This window comes from Trachinotus anak, unplaced genomic scaffold (assembly GCF_046630095.1).
Source record: "Trachinotus anak isolate AG129_WGS33_773 ecotype Australia unplaced genomic scaffold, CSIRO_AGI_Tana_v1 ptg000018l, whole genome shotgun sequence".
NCBI lineage: Eukaryota > Metazoa > Chordata > Actinopteri > Carangiformes > Carangidae > Trachinotus > Trachinotus anak.
The window spans coordinates 18381839-18404902 of record NW_027273869.1 but is presented as its reverse complement, the minus strand read 5'-3'; the positions used below and the strand labels follow the sequence as shown (position 1 = coordinate 18404902).

At 39.0% G+C, this 23064-nt stretch overlaps 1 protein-coding gene across 11 annotated transcripts in view; it reads left to right on the top strand.

Annotated features, from left to right (window-relative positions):
* The window catches only part of abcc9 (ATP-binding cassette, sub-family C (CFTR/MRP), member 9), a 55218-nt gene that overhangs the window by 23946 nt on the left and 8208 nt on the right, over nucleotides 1-23064 (top strand). For 5 of the 11 annotated variants that reach the window (XM_071502238.1, XM_071502237.1, XM_071502241.1 and 2 more), the window contains exons 18-38: nucleotides 534-639; nucleotides 2552-2590; nucleotides 3548-3586; nucleotides 6026-6127; nucleotides 6233-6317; nucleotides 6531-6611; nucleotides 7647-7784; nucleotides 8036-8161; nucleotides 8310-8409; nucleotides 8682-8755; nucleotides 9685-9900; nucleotides 10105-10259; nucleotides 10653-10722; nucleotides 10834-10991; nucleotides 11180-11272; nucleotides 12388-12490; nucleotides 13014-13127; nucleotides 13491-13611; nucleotides 15779-15909; nucleotides 16802-16880; nucleotides 20867-20975. In XM_071502238.1, the coding sequence (XP_071358339.1) occupies nucleotides 534-639; nucleotides 2552-2590; nucleotides 3548-3586; nucleotides 6026-6127; nucleotides 6233-6317; nucleotides 6531-6611; nucleotides 7647-7784; nucleotides 8036-8161; nucleotides 8310-8409; nucleotides 8682-8755; nucleotides 9685-9900; nucleotides 10105-10259; nucleotides 10653-10722; nucleotides 10834-10991; nucleotides 11180-11272; nucleotides 12388-12490; nucleotides 13014-13127; nucleotides 13491-13611; nucleotides 15779-15909; nucleotides 16802-16880; nucleotides 20867-20975 (2239 nt within the window). The remainder of the gene's footprint in view (nucleotides 1-533; nucleotides 640-2551; nucleotides 2591-3547; nucleotides 3587-6025; nucleotides 6128-6232; nucleotides 6318-6530; nucleotides 6612-7646; nucleotides 7785-8035; nucleotides 8162-8309; nucleotides 8410-8681; nucleotides 8756-9684; nucleotides 9901-10104; nucleotides 10260-10652; nucleotides 10723-10833; nucleotides 10992-11179; nucleotides 11273-12387; nucleotides 12491-13013; nucleotides 13128-13490; nucleotides 13612-15778; nucleotides 15910-16801; nucleotides 16881-20866; nucleotides 20976-23064) is intronic. The other 6 variants (XM_071502243.1, XM_071502245.1, XM_071502244.1 and 3 more) reach the window with 2 other exon arrangements.

Sequence of the window (23064 nt, the reverse complement as noted above, 5' to 3'; positions counted from 1 at the left end):
GGGACTTGAGTGTATGCCAAGTCAGACTTGGAGTAGAGTTAGGTTTAGGGTTGACATTTGGCATGTAGTGCTGATGGTTAGAAATTTAGGGGGATAATTAATGAATGCAGTCATTGGATGAATAGAATCTCAAGGATTTGTGCATTCAGTTCACAGTTTTTAAGGAACAGCTAAATCTAATGCAGTCTAATACAACAGTCCTACAGTAAATAAGCTTGCGTGTGCATGTGAAGTGGAAGAAGGATTAAAGTTTCTTCACCTCATATTTGTATTTTGTTATCAGAGAGGTTAAGTTTAGGGTGACATTGTTGTAATTGGGTGACTCAGCCTTTTCTGACCTCTGACCCCACATTTAGGTCTCACAATTCTCATGACTCCGACTGCATTTGTCAAGTATTTGTGTGAATTTGAGTAAGTCTGTTTTCGAAAGCATGTGTGGTACACTACAAATGACGATATAATTACTCTTGAGAATAAATAATTGAAAATGAAATTAGCTAAAAAATAAACTTATGTTTTTTCTATTTGTGTAGGTCAGCTGACAATGATTGTAGGCCAGGTGGGCTGTGGGAAATCTTCCCTGCTGCTGGCCATGCTTGGCGAGATGCAGACCATCGATGGAAGAGTCTACTGGAGCAAGTAAGACATGACAATATTACTGGTGTTATTTAGGGCCAGAAATAGGTTTTAAGTCTGTTGATGATAAAGGAATGAAAGAAAGAGAAAAAGCAGATTTTTACTCTATGGAGTCATTTTAAATTTTACCTAATGAGATCAGAAAATGCAAGATTATGGCATCTTACTGTGAAATTTTTCAGTTGCAGTAGCAACGTTAAGTCAAAAAAAGTTCTATTCAAACATACATCAGAATTGCTACTGACATCTATAGCTAATTTAATGCTAATCAGAGTTTTCATTACTGTGTGATATTGGTCACAACCTTTTATTTTTCAGTAGAGATACACTTATGTCATATCCTGTTCAGTATTCCACTAAGCTGTGTCTTGAATGATCATTTCATGTATATTTCAAATGATATCATTGTATCTACAGGTCTCTGCAAACTGAAATATTATTTAAGATTAGCAATATAGTGTTCTAGTTGTAAATAAAAATAGAATAGGATGTATATTTTTATTTTGGTTTTTTTTGTATTTACAAGGATACACATAATCATATGGATCACACATCTAATTACATACAAATATAGTAATATATATAAAATATGCAGTAAATCCTTGAAGTAATTGGTAGATATATATGTTATGATGTTACTTGGATGTAAATTAATTTTATCTTGTTTGTGCCACAATGAGAAATACTGACATGAACAAATCATCTGTCCATTAGCAGCAAGTGTCCAGTTTTCAGTGTGATTTAATTTTCTGCTCTGATGGTTCTAATGAAATTAAATTGAATTATACAAAAGTAGCTTTTATTATGAAATTACCATATCAGAGTCATTATCAGTCTAATTATTTGTTTGTCTGTTTTTATTGCAACAGACAAATTTACTGTCAAATTACCTACAGTCTTTAAAAAAATTACATGACAAAACACAGTTTGTTAGAGTCACTGAATCAAAACTGTGATATGACAATAATCTCACCGTGACTCACCTCACGAGCAGTCTAAAAGCACTGCTACCATAACTTTTGATTGTGTTTTATTGCATTTACAGGCATTTAATTAGCCTCAAATTAAATTGGAATTAGTAGTAAACGTTAATTTACCATGACATTGACTTGTACTTGAAGACAGACCAATTGACCATGTAACCATCTTAGTTACTTGCATAACCCTGGTTCTCTGAGTAGCACGAACTCAGTGACACAGCCAAAACAGGAAACTGTCAGTGTCAATATTACAATTAACTACTGTGTCAGAAAACAGCGTAGTCACACAGTTTTAGGTCATTTCTGGGGTGTAACGAGTAGAAACATTAGTTTGACACACTGATTTGTCAGATTTAATGCTAATATTAGCCGCTACATTTTGGCACTGATAAAGTTCGCTGGCTTGTTAGCGGAGACTTTCCTTTTTGAATTTTAGGTTTTAGCATTTATCTCAGTTGAGTGCCTGAAAACTGAACTGAATATTCTGAGGGTGTTTTGAGGTGTCAGCTGACATTTTGACTTGAAGTTGTTTTCAAAACCTCTATAAAAAATGTTCTTTCTCTCTGTATGTCCACCTTCAGTTGCTTTTCTATCTCACAGGAAGTCTGGAATTCATTTGTCCATTTTCATTTAAAGAAAAACCCCCAGAAAAACAGTGATTGTAGACTTTAAGATGCAGATCAACATCACCGTAGCCACCAGGGCTACACACTAACCTTTGCTGTGTGTCTGTGTGTGTGTATATGTGCGTGTGTGCACATCTGCACCTCTGGTCATCTTTCTGCACATATACATGGATGTGTGTGTGTGTGTGTGTGTGTGTGTGTGTGTGTGTGTGTGTGTGTGTGTGTGTGTGTGTGTGTGTGTGTGTGTGTGTGTGTGTGTGTGTGTGTGTGGTTTCTGTTTCTTTACCTCCTGCCCTCTTGACACATCAGCCTGCCTGATTGTGAGATGATCCACGAGGGGAACATAAGGTACTTTCTCTCTGGTCTCTTCTGTCTAAAACACAATTATTTACACAGACTGCAGACGTTCCCATTTATGTTTTAGCAGTTTAACTAACTTTCCTCATCCAGAGTTGTTAACATTGAGTTTAATTACCTTTAACTACCAATAGTGATGTGCAGAAATAAAGAGAGGTAGTCAGGAATAGGTCCAGAAGTTGACACAGGTTCTGACACATTGACCCAATGGTTAATATAACCAGTAAGTGATGACAACACAAACACCTATAGTCATGTCCTGTATAATTCACTAGTCATATATGATCAATACTTACACTGTGAGCAAACACAATGTTGAAGAAGAGGTAATAAAAGTCATTCAAAGTCACAAAAAAAGCTAATTTGTAATTAGCAGTTTGTGTTTTATTATACAGTAAAATATACTTACATAACTTACATTTAGATATATATATATAAATTTTTTTTAGTTTGTAAATTATGATTAAATGTGGTCTTGTACAGAGCCACATAAACTCCTACTGAATATACACAAGCCTTTAACCCAGGGTATCAATATAACACAAACACACCGTCATGCTCATAAAATACGAGACCTCATTGTCGAAGAAGCCACAAAACCTAATTATCGCAGACAGACAATGACTGCATCACTTACATGGCTCTTCTTCTCTGGGTGGGAAGGTTAATTTGATTAACAGTTGGCAGGCTAACATCATGTCTTCATTATCTGGGCTCTGTCTCTTCCTCTTTTTATTTCTCTGTCTTTCTTCCACTTCCTTCTGTTTCCTATGTCCATGTTCTCTGTGTCTCCTTCAGCAGTTTGTTGTTGCTCGTAGCTTCTCTCTCTCTCTCTTTGACCTTTTGTCTTCTTCTCTTTTATTACATATCAAACACAAACACAAAAGCAAATATACACACAGCTGATTGCAGGAGACTCACTCTAACATACTGACGTGATTTTGACAGTTGGTCAGAGACAGAGGAGTCTGACGAAGACATCAGGAGGTATACGCTCTTCTTCCTGTCGCCTACTTCCTGCTTCAGATCTGAAATTACCCTTTGACCTCTCATCCGCCTTACCTCCTTTTGCTTTCATCTTTTTTAACTCCATTTTTCCCTCGGAAGAAAGTACTGTTTCACAATGCACACAAAGGATTTCTCAGGCTGTGTTGTTCATGAACACATACATAAAATCTGCAGCTGTTATTGTTAATTTATTAATTGTTTCTGTTTTTTTCACAGTTTACTCCATTTTCTATCCATTGCTATAGTTATAGTTTACAATACAATAAAAATAATACAAAATATAATTGTACTATCAACTTTTTACAAAGCAGCTTTCATACACAAAGTGCAGCTCTAAATGCTTCACAAAACTAAAAAAAAGGCAATTTAAAAGGATAGAAAAGTAAAATGGATTTAAAAACAAAGGGGTAGTAAGTAAAATAATAAACATTAAAAAAGTTGTAGTTTTTGGTTAAACTGTATCTTTGTGTATCTGTGTTTATCTGTGGATCTTGTTACACATGTTAGCACATTTTCTGCAACACCGTCCACATTCACAATCTTGCCTGGAAGCTGCAAAGTTCAACTAGTAGAAGTTATTGATATAGAGCCCCGGTCATTAAAACTCTACCAGTGAGAGTCCTGTTTCTGCTGAAGCAGCATCCTGTTGATATGTATGTGTCCAGAAACAACTGTGTCAGCCTTCAGAGCGTACTATCTTCTGCTCATTGTGTTGAGATGATTATTGGTTTTGATCCTGGAGTGGTTTGTGCTTTTAATGCTGGGAGTCAAACAAACAAAAAACAAAAAAATACAGATTTATATCTTTTTATTTGTCACAGCTTTAGTAAATTTGCTCTGTGTGGCCAAATATACACATTAATTACATAGCTATGCCAGTATTTTTATGTAAGAATCTACTCAAGAATGTCTACATTTCTCTTATGTCTATGTGATATTTGTGACAATACAGTTTAAAAAAAAAAATTGTTTATACATTATCTCATTATATAGTTCATGCATTTATCGCAAATGTTCAACAATCCTTTAATAATAACATCTTTAAGTTGTGTGACATGTTTCATATCAAAGTGACAGAGGATCAGACAAGAATTCCTGGATTAAACGGAAATTTCATGAAATATGTTGTGACAGAAACAAAACCGAACACAGCTAAAGACAAAATCTGCCCAACTGTCCGACTAGTTTTTGAGGGGTGGAGCTAAAAATCTCAGCAGTGCTGCTCTCAGGTCAGACTCCCAGCAGCTACAGTTGTTGTTGTTGTTGTTGTTGTTGTCGTCGTCCTAGTTGATGTTTTTGTATGTTTGTGTTGCTGCAGCTGGCGTTATTGTTGGTGCTGTTGTAGTTTCCGTTGTTGACGACTTGCAGCTCATCATTAACCCGATCCATGATCCATATTTATCTCCCATATTTGACAAAGTATTTTTCATGTTGTGGTGGAGTTTGACAGCTTTGAAAACATAATCCTCCCTCTCCTTTTTTTTTTTTATATTTGGATGCCACATTCATAAAGCTGCCTGGAGCAGGAGTACTGATCTGACATTAGCTTTCCTCCTAAACAGTTCTTTGGTACAATGTTCAGCAAAAAAACTCTTTGACTCCTGAAATAGTCAGAGATGTAGGTGATCTGTGGAAATGGCCAGTGTCAAACAATGTACACCAGACTTCATAGAAAAAACGTCAAATTATTAGAAAATGATCTGGATCTGCCCCAAAATTTATTGGGTTCATCACTGACCCATGATCCATCCCTCCACCAAGTACAGTGTAAATTGGTGCAGTACTTTTTGCGTAATCCAGCTAACAAACAAACAAACAGATATAAACAGTGAAAACATCACCTTGGTGGAGGTAATAATATAAGTTTAACAACATATATAAGGTGGTAGAAAGTTTTTGGTCTTGAAAGTACAAATCTTTGCAATTAATTGACTGTATAATGTCATTCAGTTTTGCACTTGAAGTGTATCTTTGTCTTTGTAGTCACATCAGTTGTGTTGTAATGCATCTCCAGCATGCAGTATCCTGTTATCGCTTTTCTAATCTTGTTATCCTAATTAAAAGTCATTTAATGAACCCCCTCCGCAGTAGACATTATCAGAAAATCTGATCCTGCTGATGATATATTTGTGTAATTATATTATATAATTATACAAAAAAACAAATCTAGTTAGATAATATGGAACTAGCTCTTAGAAAACTGATACCATCTTGTGTTGTCATTATAGAAAAAAATAAAATAAATGTGTTTAAAAATTTAAAGATTAATCAAAAACTCAGATGTTCAGCTTTAGCCTCAAGACAAAGTAAGTATCACAGTGATGGTGGATCAGTTCTCCTGCTCTTCAGCTTTATGAATACAGGACTTGTAGTTCTTACTTGGTATCTGTTTGCCTCTTTTCCCCATAATGCATCCAGCAAGAACAGATACTCTGTGGCCTACGCTGCCCAGAAGTCCTGGCTGCTCAACGCCACAGTGGAGGAAAACATCACTTTCGGGAGCCCCTTCAGCAAACAGAGGTAAAAAAAAAAAAAACACAGTACACAACTACAACCACTTTCAGAAACGCTTCTGTATCCATCTCAGTGCTCCTGAAATCATGGTGGTTATTTTGTGTTTCTAAGGTACAAAGCAGTGATTGACGCCTGCTCTCTGCAGCCAGACATCGACCTGCTGCCTTTTGGAGACCAAACTGAGATTGGAGAGAGGGTACGCACATCATGTCTCTAATTTACTGCTAGAATATGTATCATTATTAATCATTATTACACAGTTAGAGTGAATAAATTAAATTTCAGCATCTTTCAAAGCAACCCTTAGAAATTAGTGCCTGAATACTTATGATCCTTAAGTGATATTTTTACTTATTTTTTGGGGACTTTACTCATATTTTTCTGTTTCTCTCTCATTGCGTTTGTTCAGGGTATCAACCTGAGTGGAGGTCAGAGACAGAGAATCTGTGTGGCCAGAGCTCTCTACCAGAACACCAACATCGTCTTCTTGGTGAGCTAAACCTCTTCACTTTCACGATACATCCTGTGGACGCGCTGGGATGATGTTTCCTGGGGTCTTCGGGGGTTTCTGGTCTTTTGACATCGGCCTCACCCTCCATTTCTTTATGTTTGATGGTATCGCACAGTGCTGTATGATACAACATGTAGTACACGTTGGCCGCTGGGATGAGGAGGTGTCTGTTTCTTACTCACGTCTCTTTCCACCGTGCTGTCATGTGTTTATCTTTCTGAGTAGCTGCATAATTTCCTGTTGCCATCACAAGTTTTAATTGGTTGTCCAGCGTACATTCCACATTAAAAGCTCTCAGTGCCATTCTTTTACACACTCCTCACACTGTGTAATGTCTAGACTGGTTAAAAAAAAAAAGTGTCATGTAAAATGAGGAGAGAATGTTTTCTTTTGTGAAAGTGTTTTCCATATGTGATCCCCAGACTGGAGTTCATACGTCATACATTGTCATCATGGAGTCCATCAAATAATCATAACACAATCTCCATTAACACACTATATATACAACACACACTATAGCACCCACCCGCCCAGTAAGACGCTGTCATCCAGAGATACTTCAGATAGTGCTTAGTGTTCATGAATGAGTCAACTCCATTGGATCACATGAAGATAAACATTTAGCAGCAAATTATCCCAGTGACGAAGAACAGGTAGTACAGAGACCCATGCAGTGTCTCACATCAGATACCTCAGTCAGTACACACATGTAGGACACCAGGTACACAGTCTACTCAATGAGGTAGTGTGTGCATTTCAACAGGGAAGTGTTTAGTCCCAAATCAAACACTGCGCTCACCAGAAATGACGACTGTAACGTGACCGCGAGTGTCGCCCACCTGTCGGCTGCTTCTCTCACTTGACTTTAGTTCAACATTTTACCTTCCTGTGTGCGCCTGGTCATGGTCTTTCTGTAACACACTGAAATACTCAGAGATGTACAGTATTGTAGACTGAGCCACAAGTCCTCCTCCTGTTGTCTTTCTCTCTCTCTCCCTCTCTTATATCTGACAGGACGATCCATTCTCAGCGTTGGACATCCACCTCAGTGATCACCTGATGCAGGAAGGAATCCTCAAGTTTCTGCAGGACGATAAACGGACCGTGGTCCTGGTCACCCACAAACTGCAGTACCTGATACACGCAGACTGGGTGAGAGCCTCAGGCTGAAATAACAGGACCCAAAGTAACTTAGTGCATATACAGAGTCACAGTTTATTCTGTGGAACATTCAGTCTTACCACAGCTATTGAAACATGCTTTCAGGATTAAATCAACGCTAATTGGAAGAGTGAGACCCTTAGAAACAATCTGTGGTCCTGTGTGAAGCATCAAAACAAAAACATCCACAGAAATGTTTTCTGTGTGTTTGTTTTTTTGTTGTGTGTGTGTGTCGTGTGCAGATCATAGCCATGAAGGACGGCTCCATCCTGAGGGAGGGAACCCTGAAAGACATTCAGACTCATGACGTTGAGCTTTATGATCACTGGAAAACTCTGATGAACAGACAGGACCAGGAGCTGGAGAAGGTAAAGTGACAGTTTCACCTGAGGATACAAATAACTGCATCTGCTCCAAAGGTGGTGACAGCAGACAGCACATGTGTTGACATTTAACATTTAATAATGTGATATTTAACATTTAATAATGTGATATTTCTCTCCTCTGTGTTTCTAGGACATACAGCAGGACAGTCAAACAATGCTGGAGAGGAAAACACTGAGGAGAGCTTTCTACTCCAGAGAGGCCAAGAACCAAATCGATGATGAAGACGAAGGTAAAATATTTCTTTTTAATGTTGTCTTCAAGTGTCAAATGCACAAAACCTGATCACACACAATCACACACAACTAAAAAGCTAAAACTTGAAGTGTAAATGGTGGATTCGGAAAAAGACGAGGATTCAAAGCTTTTTGTCGGCTCAAAACTCTCAGACACTTTTGTTGTACTATTTTATCAACCTGTGTGTTGTTGATGAAACGATGAAAAGGGGAAAAATGTTTTTTTGCTTGAATCACTTTGTTGTTAATCTGATCTTAATCCCATCAGAGGAAGAAGTGGAGGAGGAAGACGATGACAACTTGTCCACGACCACCAACAGACGGTCAAAAATCCCGTGGAAGGTAATGCATCTGTGCAGCTGCACACATCTGTCTGACACACTCAGCTGTTTCCTGCAGGTGAAGTTCTGGAGATAGTAGATAGATATTTTAAGTTAGCTCAAATTCACATGCTCCTCACATAATCCTGTTTCCTGAGTTTGGAAGTCGTTCTTCCAACTTTGGTGTGTTTATGTGCTTTCAAGTCTGAATGTGAAAAAAACTTATAATATGACAAAATGCTTTATTTTATTGTCTAGAGCATTAAAACAATATGTTGATAGTATTTGTGTTAGTTATTATCAGGGTTACTGCAAATAAAAAACTTTTCTGGCTAATCTTGATCACTAATGGTTATAACCCAAATTAAATGTTTGGAAAAAACTGATATCGTCAATTTTCAAAATTAAACAAAAATTTCTCACCATCCACCAAATGTTCACTTTCGTCCGCTGTGTTTCTGTGTATGACGTCAACAACATGACAAGTTGTGCACCAAAAGTTTCGCCGACTTTCCGAGTCGTTGCTCTGACCTGAAGGGGCAGTCACATGAATTTTTCCAGTTGCCCTGATTCCACATGAAGTCAGGATAATAGTAGCTACTGCACCTTCTCTGTCGCCTCTTGGCTTTTCAATGGATTAATTTTACTATACACAACCAAGAAGATGCTGCCTTTGTTCTTTATTATGGCTAAATTTAAATTTGCTTGTTTTATCTGAACAAGAGTCAAATTTCATAAATATAAAATAAAAATTGAAGAGTTAAAACTTTGTTTTTTTATTTTTATTTTGAGTTATAATAAAAGTTTGGCTTATTGTTGGTTATGTTTTTGTGTCATTGTGGCGTTAGCAGCAAAATCTGTGTCCAGAACGGCTCTGCCTCTAAAAGTATTTCGTAGAAGTAAAACTCAGATCTTCCTTCCTTCCTTCCATCTGTAATAAATTCATCTCAGGTGTGCTGGTGTTACATGTCCTCCGGTGGGTTCTTCATGGTTTTCCTGATGGTGTCCTGTAAACTCCTCAAACACTCCGTCATCGTCGCCATTGACTACTGGCTGGCTCTCTGGACGTCCTCCAAAACCAATCAAAGTGCAGCCAATGCAACCAGCCTGGCTGACAGCATCAGCAGTAACACCACCCTCCCCACCCCAAGTATTTCAGAGGCTCAGGTACACGATGACATCATGGGTTTTTATGATATGTTGATTCTGAATTTTCTTTTAACAATCATATTAATATATACAAATATGGGAATGTGTACATCCTAATAAGTGTACATAAATGAACTGGAATAAAAAACTAACAAATACAAAAGAAGAAAAAATATATATAATATATATATACAAACAGTACAGTGTGTGTGTGACCCACAGAACGACTCCTACTATCTGCCAGTGTTCATCATCCTGTGTGCAGCTGGAATCACTCTGTGCCTCATCACCTCTCTGACTGTGGAGTTTCTGGGTCTTTCTGCAGCCACCAACCTGCACCACAACCTGCTCAACAAGATCATCCACGCCCCCATCAGGTGCACTGACACACACGACCGCAACAAGCTCAGCCTGGAGGTGCAAAACGGGTTCAGACTACAGGCTCAGTGTGGATCTGCTGTGCTGCATCCCAAAATGCTGAATCTGCCTGATGTCTCTGTATATGTCATATTAGCTCCTGATGCTCTGATTGGCTCGGGATTAGTATTGTCAGGTGAAGACCTGCACAGTAGTGGTGACTAGACTGAGGACAAATAAACAGCAAAGCAGAATTTCAGACACAAGTCTTGTTTTCAAGGAAGCACATGTGAGCGGTGGCTCAGAGAGTCAGTTATATAACCTCTGTTCAAATGTCTGAGCTGGAAAAAAAAACATCCTACATGTTTGTTTTTGATATTATTTGATCCTTTTTTTGTATCCTGGCTCCTCAGGTTCTTTGACATCACCCCCCTGGGGCAGATCCTCAACAGGTTCTCTGCTGACACTAACATCATTGACCAGGTAACTGGATGAATGAAAGATCATAAACATTACAGACTGAAGACTAGTTGTGTTCTTGTTGTGTTTTGGTTCTGTTATATGTGAAACATGATGCACTCTTTTGTCTTTTAGCACATTCCTCCAACACTGGAGTCTCTGACCAGATCCACGCTGCTCTGCTTGTCGGCCATCGGGGTCATATCCTCCATCACTCCGATGTTTCTGATTGCCCTGGTTCCCCTGGCGGTCGCCTTCTACTTCATCCAGAAGTACTTCCGGGTGGCCTCCAAGTGAGTGGACGGTGCAGGTTTTTTTTGTATTTAAACAAATCTGGGAGTTTAGTTTGAAAATTTTTGGATTTATGTGTGAAACCGTTCAACTGTTTATAGAAAATCAGTATGTTCTTCCTTGGTGTAAAACCAAAAATAATGACGACATGTGATATAAACTCATTGTGAATCTTCTCTCTATCTCCCAGGGACCTCCAGGACCTTGATGACTCCACGCAGCTTCCTCTGCTCTGCCACTTCTCTGAGACCGCAGAGGGTCTCACCACTATAAGAGCATTCAGGTACAACTGGGGATTTTATCAAAACTACTGCTTTTGCTAATTTTTCATGAGTTGAAATAAAAGATGTAAGACTTTTTCTATACACATAGAGGGTTCCCGTCTTTTGCTTGGGAAGACAAAAGACATTTGGCACTGAACTTTGGATTTCTAGGGTTAGGGTTCTGATCCACAACTGTTATTGTGACATCACAAAGATACAGAAGTCCTGATGGCTGGTTTTAAGGCTCAGTTTCTGAATACAGGCTGTGTGCATTTCTCTGTGGACTGAGACTTTGATACTTTCACAGTATTAATATAGAACCTAGACCTGCTTTATAATCACAAAACACATGGACATCCACCTGTAGACAATATGGACCTTTAAGTTAGTAGCAGCAGTAGCCAGTGTCATGACTAGACTTATCGTTATGGTAATAGATAAGCATTTATTTTTAATGTTTTACAATGACGTTAGCAGTGCTTGTCTCAGTAGTGTTTGTGTTAGTAACTGTAGCTGTTACAGATCCAGTAGTTGTGGTTTAATCCTTATAACTGCAGTGACAGAAACATTAGCTCCAGCTCATGTTGTAGTATCCTCTTGTATTTCTGTCTTCACCCTCTTTCCCATCGTCGGTATAATCCAACATTAAACAGCTCTCACGCTTTTTTTCCTCCTCTCTTCCCTGAGGACTTCCTCTTCCTCACACACACACACACACACACACACATACACACACACACACAAATATACAAACACTGAGAGAATCACACACACAGAAACAGTGAATCTGGTGTTGAGACAGATTCTTGGCAAACATGGGATGGTTCCCATTATCATTATCCACTGGGCTCCCTCCAAACCAAGTCTGGTTTAGATGCAGTGACTTACTGAGCTCAGACGAAGATAAAACCTTGAGATTCAACAGGAGCAATATTTTATTCTATTAGTAGAAAATTTGTAGCCAGTACATTTGCCCTGTAGCTTTGTTTACACTTTTATTCTTATTTATCTTGTAACTCCATTTCTGTCAGTTAGTAATCAAGGCCAAGAACAAGGGAAAAGAAACCAACATCATGGTATTCAGGTGAAAAGCTTCATAGAATAACATTGTGCATCTTATATCTGTTTGTTTCAGACACGAGGCTCGTTTTAAACAGCGGATGCTGGAGCTGACAGACACCAATAACACAGCCTACCTGTTTCTGTCCGCGGCCAACCGCTGGCTGGAGGTCCGCACGGTGAGAAATAAGTTTCTGAAAATCCTTCTCAGAGGCCTGTTCACAGGTTTCCTCACAGGCGCTGTGGAGATATGTCGTCGTATAGAAGGAGTCACTGCATATTTTAGTTTGGACTGTTATGTTTTTGTAAAAGCCTTTTTGTCACCACACAGCCAAAGGATTAAAATCATATATTAAAGAAGGGTTAGCAGCTCTTTGCTTTTGCCACTTGGTTTACTGGTGCATCTGTGTTCAGCCTTTAATCAGAAAAGTGCAGCTCTTTGTTCATTTTGATTATGAATTATTATTTTGTTTGAGAAATACATCTCTTCAAACTTGCCCATTTTGTTTAACTCCACAAAGGCAATCATATTTATTTCATACATTTGTATTTGTTCTAATTTATTTAGTATGCCTTGTATTTGCTATTTTATCTTCTTTTACTGTGCTGTAAAGTGTCCTTGAGCGCCTATATATTTTGTATCATTATTATAATAATTATTATTATTATTATTAACATGTCTTCTTCTCCTTCTTTGTGCAGGACTACCTTGGAGCAGTGATAGTGTTGACAGCAGCAGGAGCCTCCATATGGAGTTTACGTTACGGTCTGCATTCTGTTGGCCTGGTGGGCCTCGGACTCACCTACGCCCTCACTGTGAGTTTTCAGGTGTAAAGTTCAGTCACACTGTTTCGCTCTGTCCTCAGTCGCTCTTCAGTCTGTCCTCCTACTGAAGAACCTGACCTCTGACATCTCACTGCATCGTATCTCACTAAACATACTTTAAAAGGACTTTTTAGTCCACATATTTATTATTATATTTATTGGGCATATTTTTCATAGACATTTTAGGCATTGGTATTTTCATTTAATGGACAACTACACATGATATCGACTAAGGAAGGAAGCTGACAGGATACAAGCAAAGAGTCAATAGAGGCCAGCTCATTTGACCCCCCCCCCCCCCGAGTTATTTTCTCTCAGGGCGCTGTGAGAGCCTCTTTGTACGTCTCTGTGCAGGTCACCAACTACCTGAACTGGGTCGTGAGGAACCTGGCAGACCTGGAGGTCCAGATGTCGGCTGTGAAGAAGGTCAACAGCTTCCTCAGCACAGAGTCCGAGAACTACGAGGGATCTATGGGTAACTGAGTTCTTGTTAGGAAGCCATCACATGTAACTGTCTTAAAATCACAAGTATATCTTCCTGTGGAAATCAAAATTAAAATCTTTTAAATCCTGATGACAAACCCAGTCCAGCTCCAAAACATTAGGATAAATTATGCATCTTATCTTATTATGCATCGCTTACCAGGTTTGATATGTCAAAACATCAAATCTAATTGTTGACATTGTTCGAAGGTATTTTTCTAATCTGCTAAAACCACAACATCCTCCTGCTAAGATCAGACTGAAAAACTTCAACATCTGCTGTGTAACAGGACAAAGGAAGTTAATAAATTAAGAGTCACCTCACAGGCACATTCAGTTTCACTAATTATTTAAATTACACTAGATCTTAATATGTGTTTGTTTTCCAAGAACAAACATGATTTACACAGTGGAACACAATGATCCCATCTAATGATGAACCAGCTGTTGTTGTAACTCTACACTGTGTTTGTGTTTGTGTGTGTGTGTGTGTGTGTGTGTGTGTGTGTGTGTGTGTGTGTTTGTGTTTGTGTGTAAAACCTTTGTAACAGTTTCATCTTTTGCTCCAGAAGCTGAGTGTTAGGGTTTATGGGATGAGCTGTTGCTATGGTGAAATACAAATGGTGCTGGAATCTTTTTCCTGGCAGGACAGATAACAAAATATAGAGACCTTTCATTAGTTAACTCTTATTTCATCAGTGCAGTGCCACAGAGATTACTAATATCTCACCAGGCCAAATCAAATCTGACCAAACCAAACCTTTTCAAACCTTGAACAAAAAAGGAAAACGCTTCAGTGAATTTGCCAAAGGGCCAAGACAGAGCAGCTATTTTGGGCAATAAAAACAATTCCTGAGCTCGGAAGATGACTGGAGGAAACGAAGAAGGTGAAGGAGTGAAAAGAAACCAAGAGAGAAATTCATTTTTATATTAAAATATCAGAAAAGGTTTAAAGTGGTTTTCCATGTCATATTTATTTCCCTCATTGACTTTTCCTCTTAACCTTTACAGTAAATGACCCATGAAACCATGAAACGATCCCAAAACCCCTGAGTGACAGAGGCAGAGACATTTTTCCTCTCTGACATCATGGAAGCTTCCAGCAAATTGATAAAAGTATAAAATCCTCCAAAGTTAGGGAGGAACAGATTAAACATAGCCCGCAGCAGAGCCATGCCATTTTTGTTATCTGTGTGATTTATTATTTTCAGTGTTGTAACATGAATTATGTGACATGAGGGCACCACATACCAGGAAGCACCTCTCTGCCTTTAAGACAGTTCAGCTGTGTAATGTCGTTTTAGTATTTAATCTTCGCAGATACTAAATTTTAATGGAAAATCTGTCACGTTTGGAAAACATTGGTGTTTTCCAGTCCAACAAAAGACTATTGAATTGCATTATGGGAAGTGTAGGATCCAGAGCTTTTGGAGCTTGGTGCATTAGAGGGGTTAAAAGGTTCAGTATGATTAAAACAAACTACAGAGACATTGCATTACACCGTACTCTGTGTCTTTGCACGTCTTTGTTGTCTCAACACACTGAATTTTACACATGGGGATAAGAACACACACGGAGGCATTCATTTGATTAAATGCATCAAGTGGCCATTTAGTCAAAAATATCAGTCTTCTTACTGTGTATCATCCCACTGACTAATATCTATGTTTATCAAATGACAGATTTCAGACTCTCTAACCAGCCTAAATCTGAACATATCACATTTTACAAGTCCAGTGCCGTTCACCAGAGAATATCTCCAACCACCAGTGACAGAACTTCAGCTCATTCAAATAAGGATGAACATATAAGTGAACAGACATTAGAAAGGGATTTAACTCCCCGATGACAGCTGTGATGTAGCCCCATGCTACGGCGTGGAGGCTCAACATTTTAAGTGTATAGTTGTGATGTCGGTCGGGAATATGAGCAGCACTTTAATAGGAAAACTCCACCACTGTTTATCTACTGTGTTATGACTTGGTCCATATGGTCTATATGCTCCTGTTTACACTGTAACATAGACAGCTGGCAGGCAGGTAGTGGTCTGTTTTTTGTTGCACTGCAGACAGTGTTTTCCAGTGTTTTCTGGTCTTGGTGAAGTGAGAGTTAAAATCCCTCCCCCACCCCTCCCCCGCTCTGTGTTTCTCTCCCTCCAGACACCTCTCAGGTGCCTGAGAACTGGCCCCAGGACGGCGAGATAAAGATCCAGGGCCTGTGTGTGCGCTATGATCCCATGCTCAAACCAGTGCTCAAACACGTCAACGCCTACATCAAACCAGGCCAGAAGGTAATTAACGTGATGCTGTGAAGAGAGCGGAGCAGGGCCGCAGTGATCAGTGTGGTGGAGTGGAACAGTTACACCTATAACAGATTTATTTATTCAAATAAAACATGAGAAAAACTAATTATGTCCAACAGATTGGTCTTTAATTAGGTGAAAACATTACAGAACTTTCTCCGTGAGGGACACAGAGAAAATGGTCCCTCAGAAATTCACTATGTCACAACCAAGTGGTGGTTATGTAACAGTACTGAAGCAGCTGTAGATAACAGGTAATTCACACACTGTCGCTGAGAAACAAGGACCTCACCTCACACTGAAACGACAGAGCAGGGATGTGTGTGTGTGTGGGCACAAAGAGACAGAGGCAGGTCGACAAATTTAATGATGAAAGAACAACAGCAGGATGATTAACCTTACGTGTTTACGTTTTCATTCGTTCATTTAGTCAGTTCTTTATTTATTCTTAACAATACAACAACTGCAACTACAACACTGTGCTTCTAATCCTCACAAAACATGGAGAGAACACATTAAATGTTTTTTTAATCTTTTTAGAAATGTTTCCCATGAGGATTTTTAACAATAAATTATGTTATATGTACAGTGGCCATGACGTAGAGCATCTACATTTAAAAACTAAACTCCTCTGGTCACTAGTTAATATGATAAAACTAACAAGTACAGTCTAATGTGAGAAGACAGTGTTTTGTTTAAATGAGGACTTTTACTTTGAAATCACAGCTACATGCCTCCAATAAACTGAGAACTGACACCGAGCTGACCAAACTCGGTCCACACACAGCACGTACCTGCCGCTCTGTTGTCACACAGGTGTCTCATGTCTCACCGCCGTGTCACAGCGAAGCTTATTGACCAGCTCTCTTCTTCCTGTTAGGTGGGAATCTGCGGCCGCACAGGCAGCGGGAAGTCCTCTCTGTCCTTGGCCTTCTTCAACATGGTGGATATTTTCGAAGGTGAGTCTCCCTCCTGTCATACTGTTGACAGAGAGAGAGGTCACGCTGTGTTTCATCTCTTGTCTTCGTGTCTCTCACTGGTTTAATATGTTTACGTCTCATTAAAGAGAAAAACTCTTCAGATACTCTCCTGTCTGTTCGGGAACATCGCCGAAGGATTTCCCTCCGACTTGTTGCTTTGAGTAGCTCTTGACCTTGAGTCCTTCTCCACTCAGAAAACAACACGACTCTGTTGGTCCCCTGATCTCCTGACAAGATGAAGATGATGTACTTAAAATTAAGTCTTGTTATACATGAGGGAGCTTGTGCCTTCTAAAATGATTTAAAACATCATAACATGATTGTTAGAGAACCATTACAGACCAACAAGTGGCTTTTAGTACCTTTTATTTTTCTCTGTAGGCTTACATAGGTGTTAAGTTTTAAAGAGTGACACTGAGCTGTTATTTGGGATTTTATTATTTTGCTAAGATCTTCACACCTACTGGAGGGTATTAGCACCATGGAGTAATGGTTTTATGAGTTTGGTTTGTCGTGGACTAGAGTGCGGCTCAGAGTAGTAACCAAGACCCAAACCTGGCGCAGTTAATGTAAGCTGAGGCACTGAGTTAGTGTTACCCCGTCACACTGTTTACCATGGTCACAGCCTGCCTGTTGACCCTCATCACACATGTGTGGGCACCTCTCAAAAAGCTGACGTGACCGAACCCGACACGAACATCTCTAACTTTTTAAACAGTCTTTATTAGACAGACTTCATGGCTTCATATCTGAACGGAGTTTTTTTCATAAACAAGTTATTGTTTGTGGTTTTTCTCTGACATCTCAGCCTGCCCAACAGTAGAAGAACAATAGAAGTCTTGACAAGAGTGACTGGGTTGCTCAGTTGTTTTAACATCTTTAGGGAGCAGGAAGTTGAGAAGGGAGGGAATTCTGGGAAAACTGTTCTTTATATTTAGAAACCCTAAAACTAACAGTACAGATTGAATGAGACAGATTTATTTACAATAGTTATCCTCAGGTATCATGATGGATCTAAAAATGGTTATATTGTTTATTCCCACTGCATTTAGCCCTTTTAACTCTGAACATAATCACCCTTTTAGTTTACAGCTCTTTTCTAACGTCTGCAGCACTGATCATAAACCTTCTCAGCAAACCAAACTGTTCCTCTTCCCCACTGTGGCCTATTCATCTGTAAGAGCCTCAGAGTGTTTAGTTTTTCACCTATACATTAAGAGACATTAGACTGAAATGTTTATTCCTCAGTGGTGACTGTCATTTTGCTCCAAGTAGCAGCATTAGTGCTTCAACTTGAAAATCTTCTTTCTCAAAAGGCTTTTAAATGATCCTCACTCTTTAAACTGATATAGCTGCTTTTGAAATGTGGGATAAAGACAGCATGAACCGTCTCACAGCTGCGTCCCCTCAGTCATGAGATGATACAAAAGATCAGAACAAAAACATCTATTAGAATCTGCCACAGTGGTTCAGGATACCCCGGGGGGCTGCAGGATAATAAACAGAAAATAAGAAGGAAAAAAACAATTTCTGCTGCACAAATTGTTTATTTTTTCTGACTTTTCACTGAACTTTTCTTTTTTATTGTGAAACACCGGAAAATTTTATGTCATCAGTTCTCTAAAAGCGTCAATTCAGAGGAAGCAGTCTGAGAAGGGAACATCAGTCACTGCTCGTAAAGAGACGTGGAAATGTCTGACAAGTGGGCCACAGGTTTTCTTATTGTCAATAAAACCCAGGAAAAGTCCAAAACCAACAAACCTACTGAGAAAACTTATCTCTCTTTGGCATAGAGCTCCCTTGTTTCCACTAACCATTAAACACACATCAGAGCCACTGTGGCTACATCCACACTACTGCGTTTTAGTTTTTAAATGCGTCTCTTTAACTACGTTTCGCCTGTTTTTTTCCGTCAAAACAAAGTTAACCTCACACAATCCTACATCAAATAACCTGAGCTATGACTTTAATGCGTGTGTTTTCAGGTGTGAAAGTGTGGACGGAGTTCAGAGCTAAAACACTGGTCTCGGTGGAGACCATTTTGATGTATTAGTATGAAATGTATTAGTGTGGACGGAGCCTCTGTTACACTGTTACTTCATCACCATGAACACACTGTAGTTTATTTAGACTCAGTCCCACACACACCGTCCTGCTGCCCCAAACACTTACTAGAGCACAAAATGTGGATGAATCTGCCACTGAAAATAGTCCCCAGTAAATGCACCATTTCCTGTTTGTTTGCCAGTAGGAGGAGAAAATGAACTAAACTATCTTCGGTTAATTTAGGTTATAAATAATCTACAAATCTCAACCTTTTAAACCTTTTAAGTGTAGATACAAAATTAACATAGATACATGGTGGTTTTAGCCACTGGGGGTTCTGCATCATCTCATAAACATCCACCATCCAGCCTGTATTATTGTAGTATATGTTTATGTGAGAGAAAATGTTTATTTAACCGTTCCTCCTCCAGCTCTTTTTAAACACTCGTGCAGGTCTAAGTGAGAATGTAAAGGTCTTTTTGTTGTGACAAGAGGACCTGAAGTAGACTCTTCTATCAGAGGAGTAAGATAAGGGTATGAGAACAAGACGTGACCCACTTTATTCCCCTCATCTCTAGGCTCTGGATCATAGTTCTTCAAGACGGCGGCCGTAAAGTCTTAAAATGTCCTTTTTATTTATTGGATTTTGAAAGCAACTCGTAATGGTATCATTGTGTTTGTACTCTGGACGATGACGACTGTTTCTAGACAGATTATTCAGAGAAGGATGAGATTACACAGTCACTTTTTCCATTCACACACACAGACACACACACACACAGCTGGGCAGACATTTCATTTAACTGTAAATTAAGACATTTGTTTCAGCAGTGTTTCCTTATAAAGCAGTGAAATAAAAGCAGAGGAGCGTTCAGGCAATAGCTCTCCTGGCTGAACTGACAGGATTGTTCATATTAAACAGAACAGAAAATATTTATTCAAGACGTTTTGTATAAGATCATTTCATTTTACAACAGGCCAATGAAAGAGAAGGAGCAGTACAATGTTTCAGCCTGAAGCACAAAACGGCTAAAATGTGCTGTTTGCAGGTTTATTGATCAGGTGATTTTCAAACCTCACAAGCACATATTTCAGTCATGAAGCAATAAACCAAACCAAACGCACTAATGCTCAAGCTGTGCTATTATTTCAGCATTTAGCCTGGTGATGTGTTAGCTCCGCGCAGCTTTAACAGCTACCGTCCTCTAAACTTTTATGATAGTTTGTTTAATTTACAGGCCATTGTAGTTCACAAAGGGAGCCCCATGAGTGGAAGCCAGTATTGTTTCAGTTGGTCAATTAATCAATTACTCTAAGAGTTAAAAAAAAAAAAGAATTAAAAAAAAGTTTGTTTGTATTTAAAAAACATTCTGTCCAGTAAGTGCAAACATTTCCTGGTTTGTCTTCTCAAATGTGATGATTTGCTTCTTTTCTCTGTTTTATATCTTTGTAAATTAAATGTAAATTGAAACTTGGCCTCACTGAAAACACAGTTTCATTAATTAATTGTAAAAAATGCATGAGTGTTTAATTAGTGACGACCCAACTTCTAAGCTCTGTGGTTCACCTTCAGCAGGTGATGACTTGTTTCCAACCAGATCCCCCAACATAAAGCATACGGTCACTTTCATTAAAGGGAAGCAACCAGTTAAAGTAAATTACCAGCCCGAAGTCTACTGTCAGAGGACACAACACACAAAGATAGTTTGGTTTGTGTACAGCAGATATAAAGTCAAAGCCAGTCCGATGTGTTTTCTAACATTTTGTGTTCAAACGTTGCAACAGAAGTGAGGATCACTGTCTGGATTCACCGTTATCTGTTAATGATATTGAATAATCCTTAATGTGTAAGTGAGTGAGATTGAAATAAATATCTTGAAATGAATTTGCTTTTCATGCTTTTGTACTTTATTTCCCAGGGAAGATCATCATCGACGGGATCGACATCTGTAAACTTCCTCTGCAGACTCTCAGGTCGCGGCTCTCCATCATCCTCCAGGATCCTGTGTTGTTCAGTGGATCAATAAGGTGAACAAACACACACTCAAACAAAGCTTCAGTGTGTCTGTTTTAATAACCCCAACCTTCCTGAGGCGTCATTAAAGATCTGGTTCCTCTTAGTGTTTTCATCCTCACTGACATTTCACCATCACTGCTCACAAGGGAACAACTTCCTGTTTATATTCTGATTTTGTAGTTACCAACTATATTTGACAGCTTTGCAAAATGAAACCAAATTACCTCAGTGTTAAAATCTTCCAGTGTAAATATAAATAAATATCCTACTTTTTTTATTAAAGTTTTTACATTTTCTTCCAACAATCTCCAGTTGTATTTGCATACGTAAAGTAGCCACAATTTAAAGCTGTGTTTTCCATAATTTTGTGCATTTAGAGTCTAGTTTAGTTTCTTAATTGCTTCTGTAGCCCACAGGAAATGCATGTCTGATACCCAGTAGAGTCAGGAAAAAACACATTTAAAAATGCAAATGACTAAAAATCCATCCAAGAAACATAACTCAATATTGTGTTGTGTTGGTGAACTCAACAAACACTATTTCCCACAAGCCCCAGACCAGTTTGCCAGGTAAACATCACCAGCTCAGCAGGAAATGGCCAAATCAAAACAAGATTTTTAAACAACAGAGATTAGAGCTGAAACGTTGCACAGATGACGTTCACGCTCTGCTGGAAGCTGCAATTTTTCTCAATTAATAGATTAAACTGTCAAAATCATAGAGCTCCACTTGTAATATCAAATGCTCCACTAGATATTCAATTATCTTGTATTATATAGAGAGTGAACCCCTGGAATGACAAAGATACCCTCAACGAGAGATTACACGAAAGCTAATGGAAGGATGACTAGACAGGAAGTGACATCAGAACATAAAGCAACTACAGCTTTAGACTAAACACACTCCTCTCTGTGAAAGATGCAGGAACAATGCAGAATTAGCTCTTAGCCAGACAATTAAAGTTAGAAAATAAACAGTAGTGACATGTCAGATCAAATTAAACCCAAGTGGACATATAACCACCAGAAAGACGAAGGTTTGTCACGTGACCACACAAAATCCCAGCTGTGGGGTTAGTGGTTGAAAACGCAGTGGGAACTCTGGCTGGGACATAATCTGACTTTTATCACAGACGTCACGGACTGAGGAGGTCGTCTGAGGGATGAAGGACCCTGCATCGTCTCCTGCCTCCTCCTTCTCCTCCTCCTCCTTCTTCTCCTCCTCTCTCTTTGTCATACACACTCACGAGCTCCGTGTGTTTGTGTTACTAGACGATACAGTGACTCTGTGTTTGTTATAAAAGACAAAGAGCATGTTCTATTTGTTTGGACAGATACGCCGCTCCAGATAATTGTTTGTGTGTGTGTGTGTGTGTGTGTGTGTGTGTGTGTGTGTGTGTGTGTGTGTGTGTGTGTGTGTGTGTGTGTGTGTGTGTGTGTGTGTGTGTGGGGGGGGGGGTCTTGGCATTTCCACCGACTCTTGTTTATGTGAACGTAAGCCCGGGGTGAATGGTCGACAGTAACTGTTTCACACTGTTATCTTAGATGTTGCTGTTATGTTGTGACACTGTTTGACTCGCTCTGACTCTGCCGCACACACATTCAGCAATAACACTCTGCAGATTTGTCACATCGTGATTATTTCTCAAAACCTTACAGAGGGAGCCAGAATTAGAGACATTTATATTGTTGAAGATATACATTATCAACTGCTCTGTGACAAAGAAAACTATGCAGGGTTATTGTTCTAATATTTAATCTATTTTTGCTCAATTATTTCCCAGTTCGTGATTTGAAGTCATCATTTAATTTCTTGTCTTTTGGATATTCAGGACTCGATGTCTCAAAATTTCTTCCAGCTCAACAAAAATAAATCAAAATGGTTTTATTTGGTTTGTTTTCAAATCAATCTTGGCATCCTTATCTGCAACGATCAGCGCTGCAGCCAGAAACTCTGCTGGCAAACAAGTGACTGGAGCTGTTTAATCATGTTTCCTCCAACTAAGAATCTCTTAAAATATGAGGAATTTCCTCTTCAGTATCGACCAGTTGAGGGTTATTTGCGTGTTTGTTTCATCCTGTTAAGATTAGTGTGGCCAAG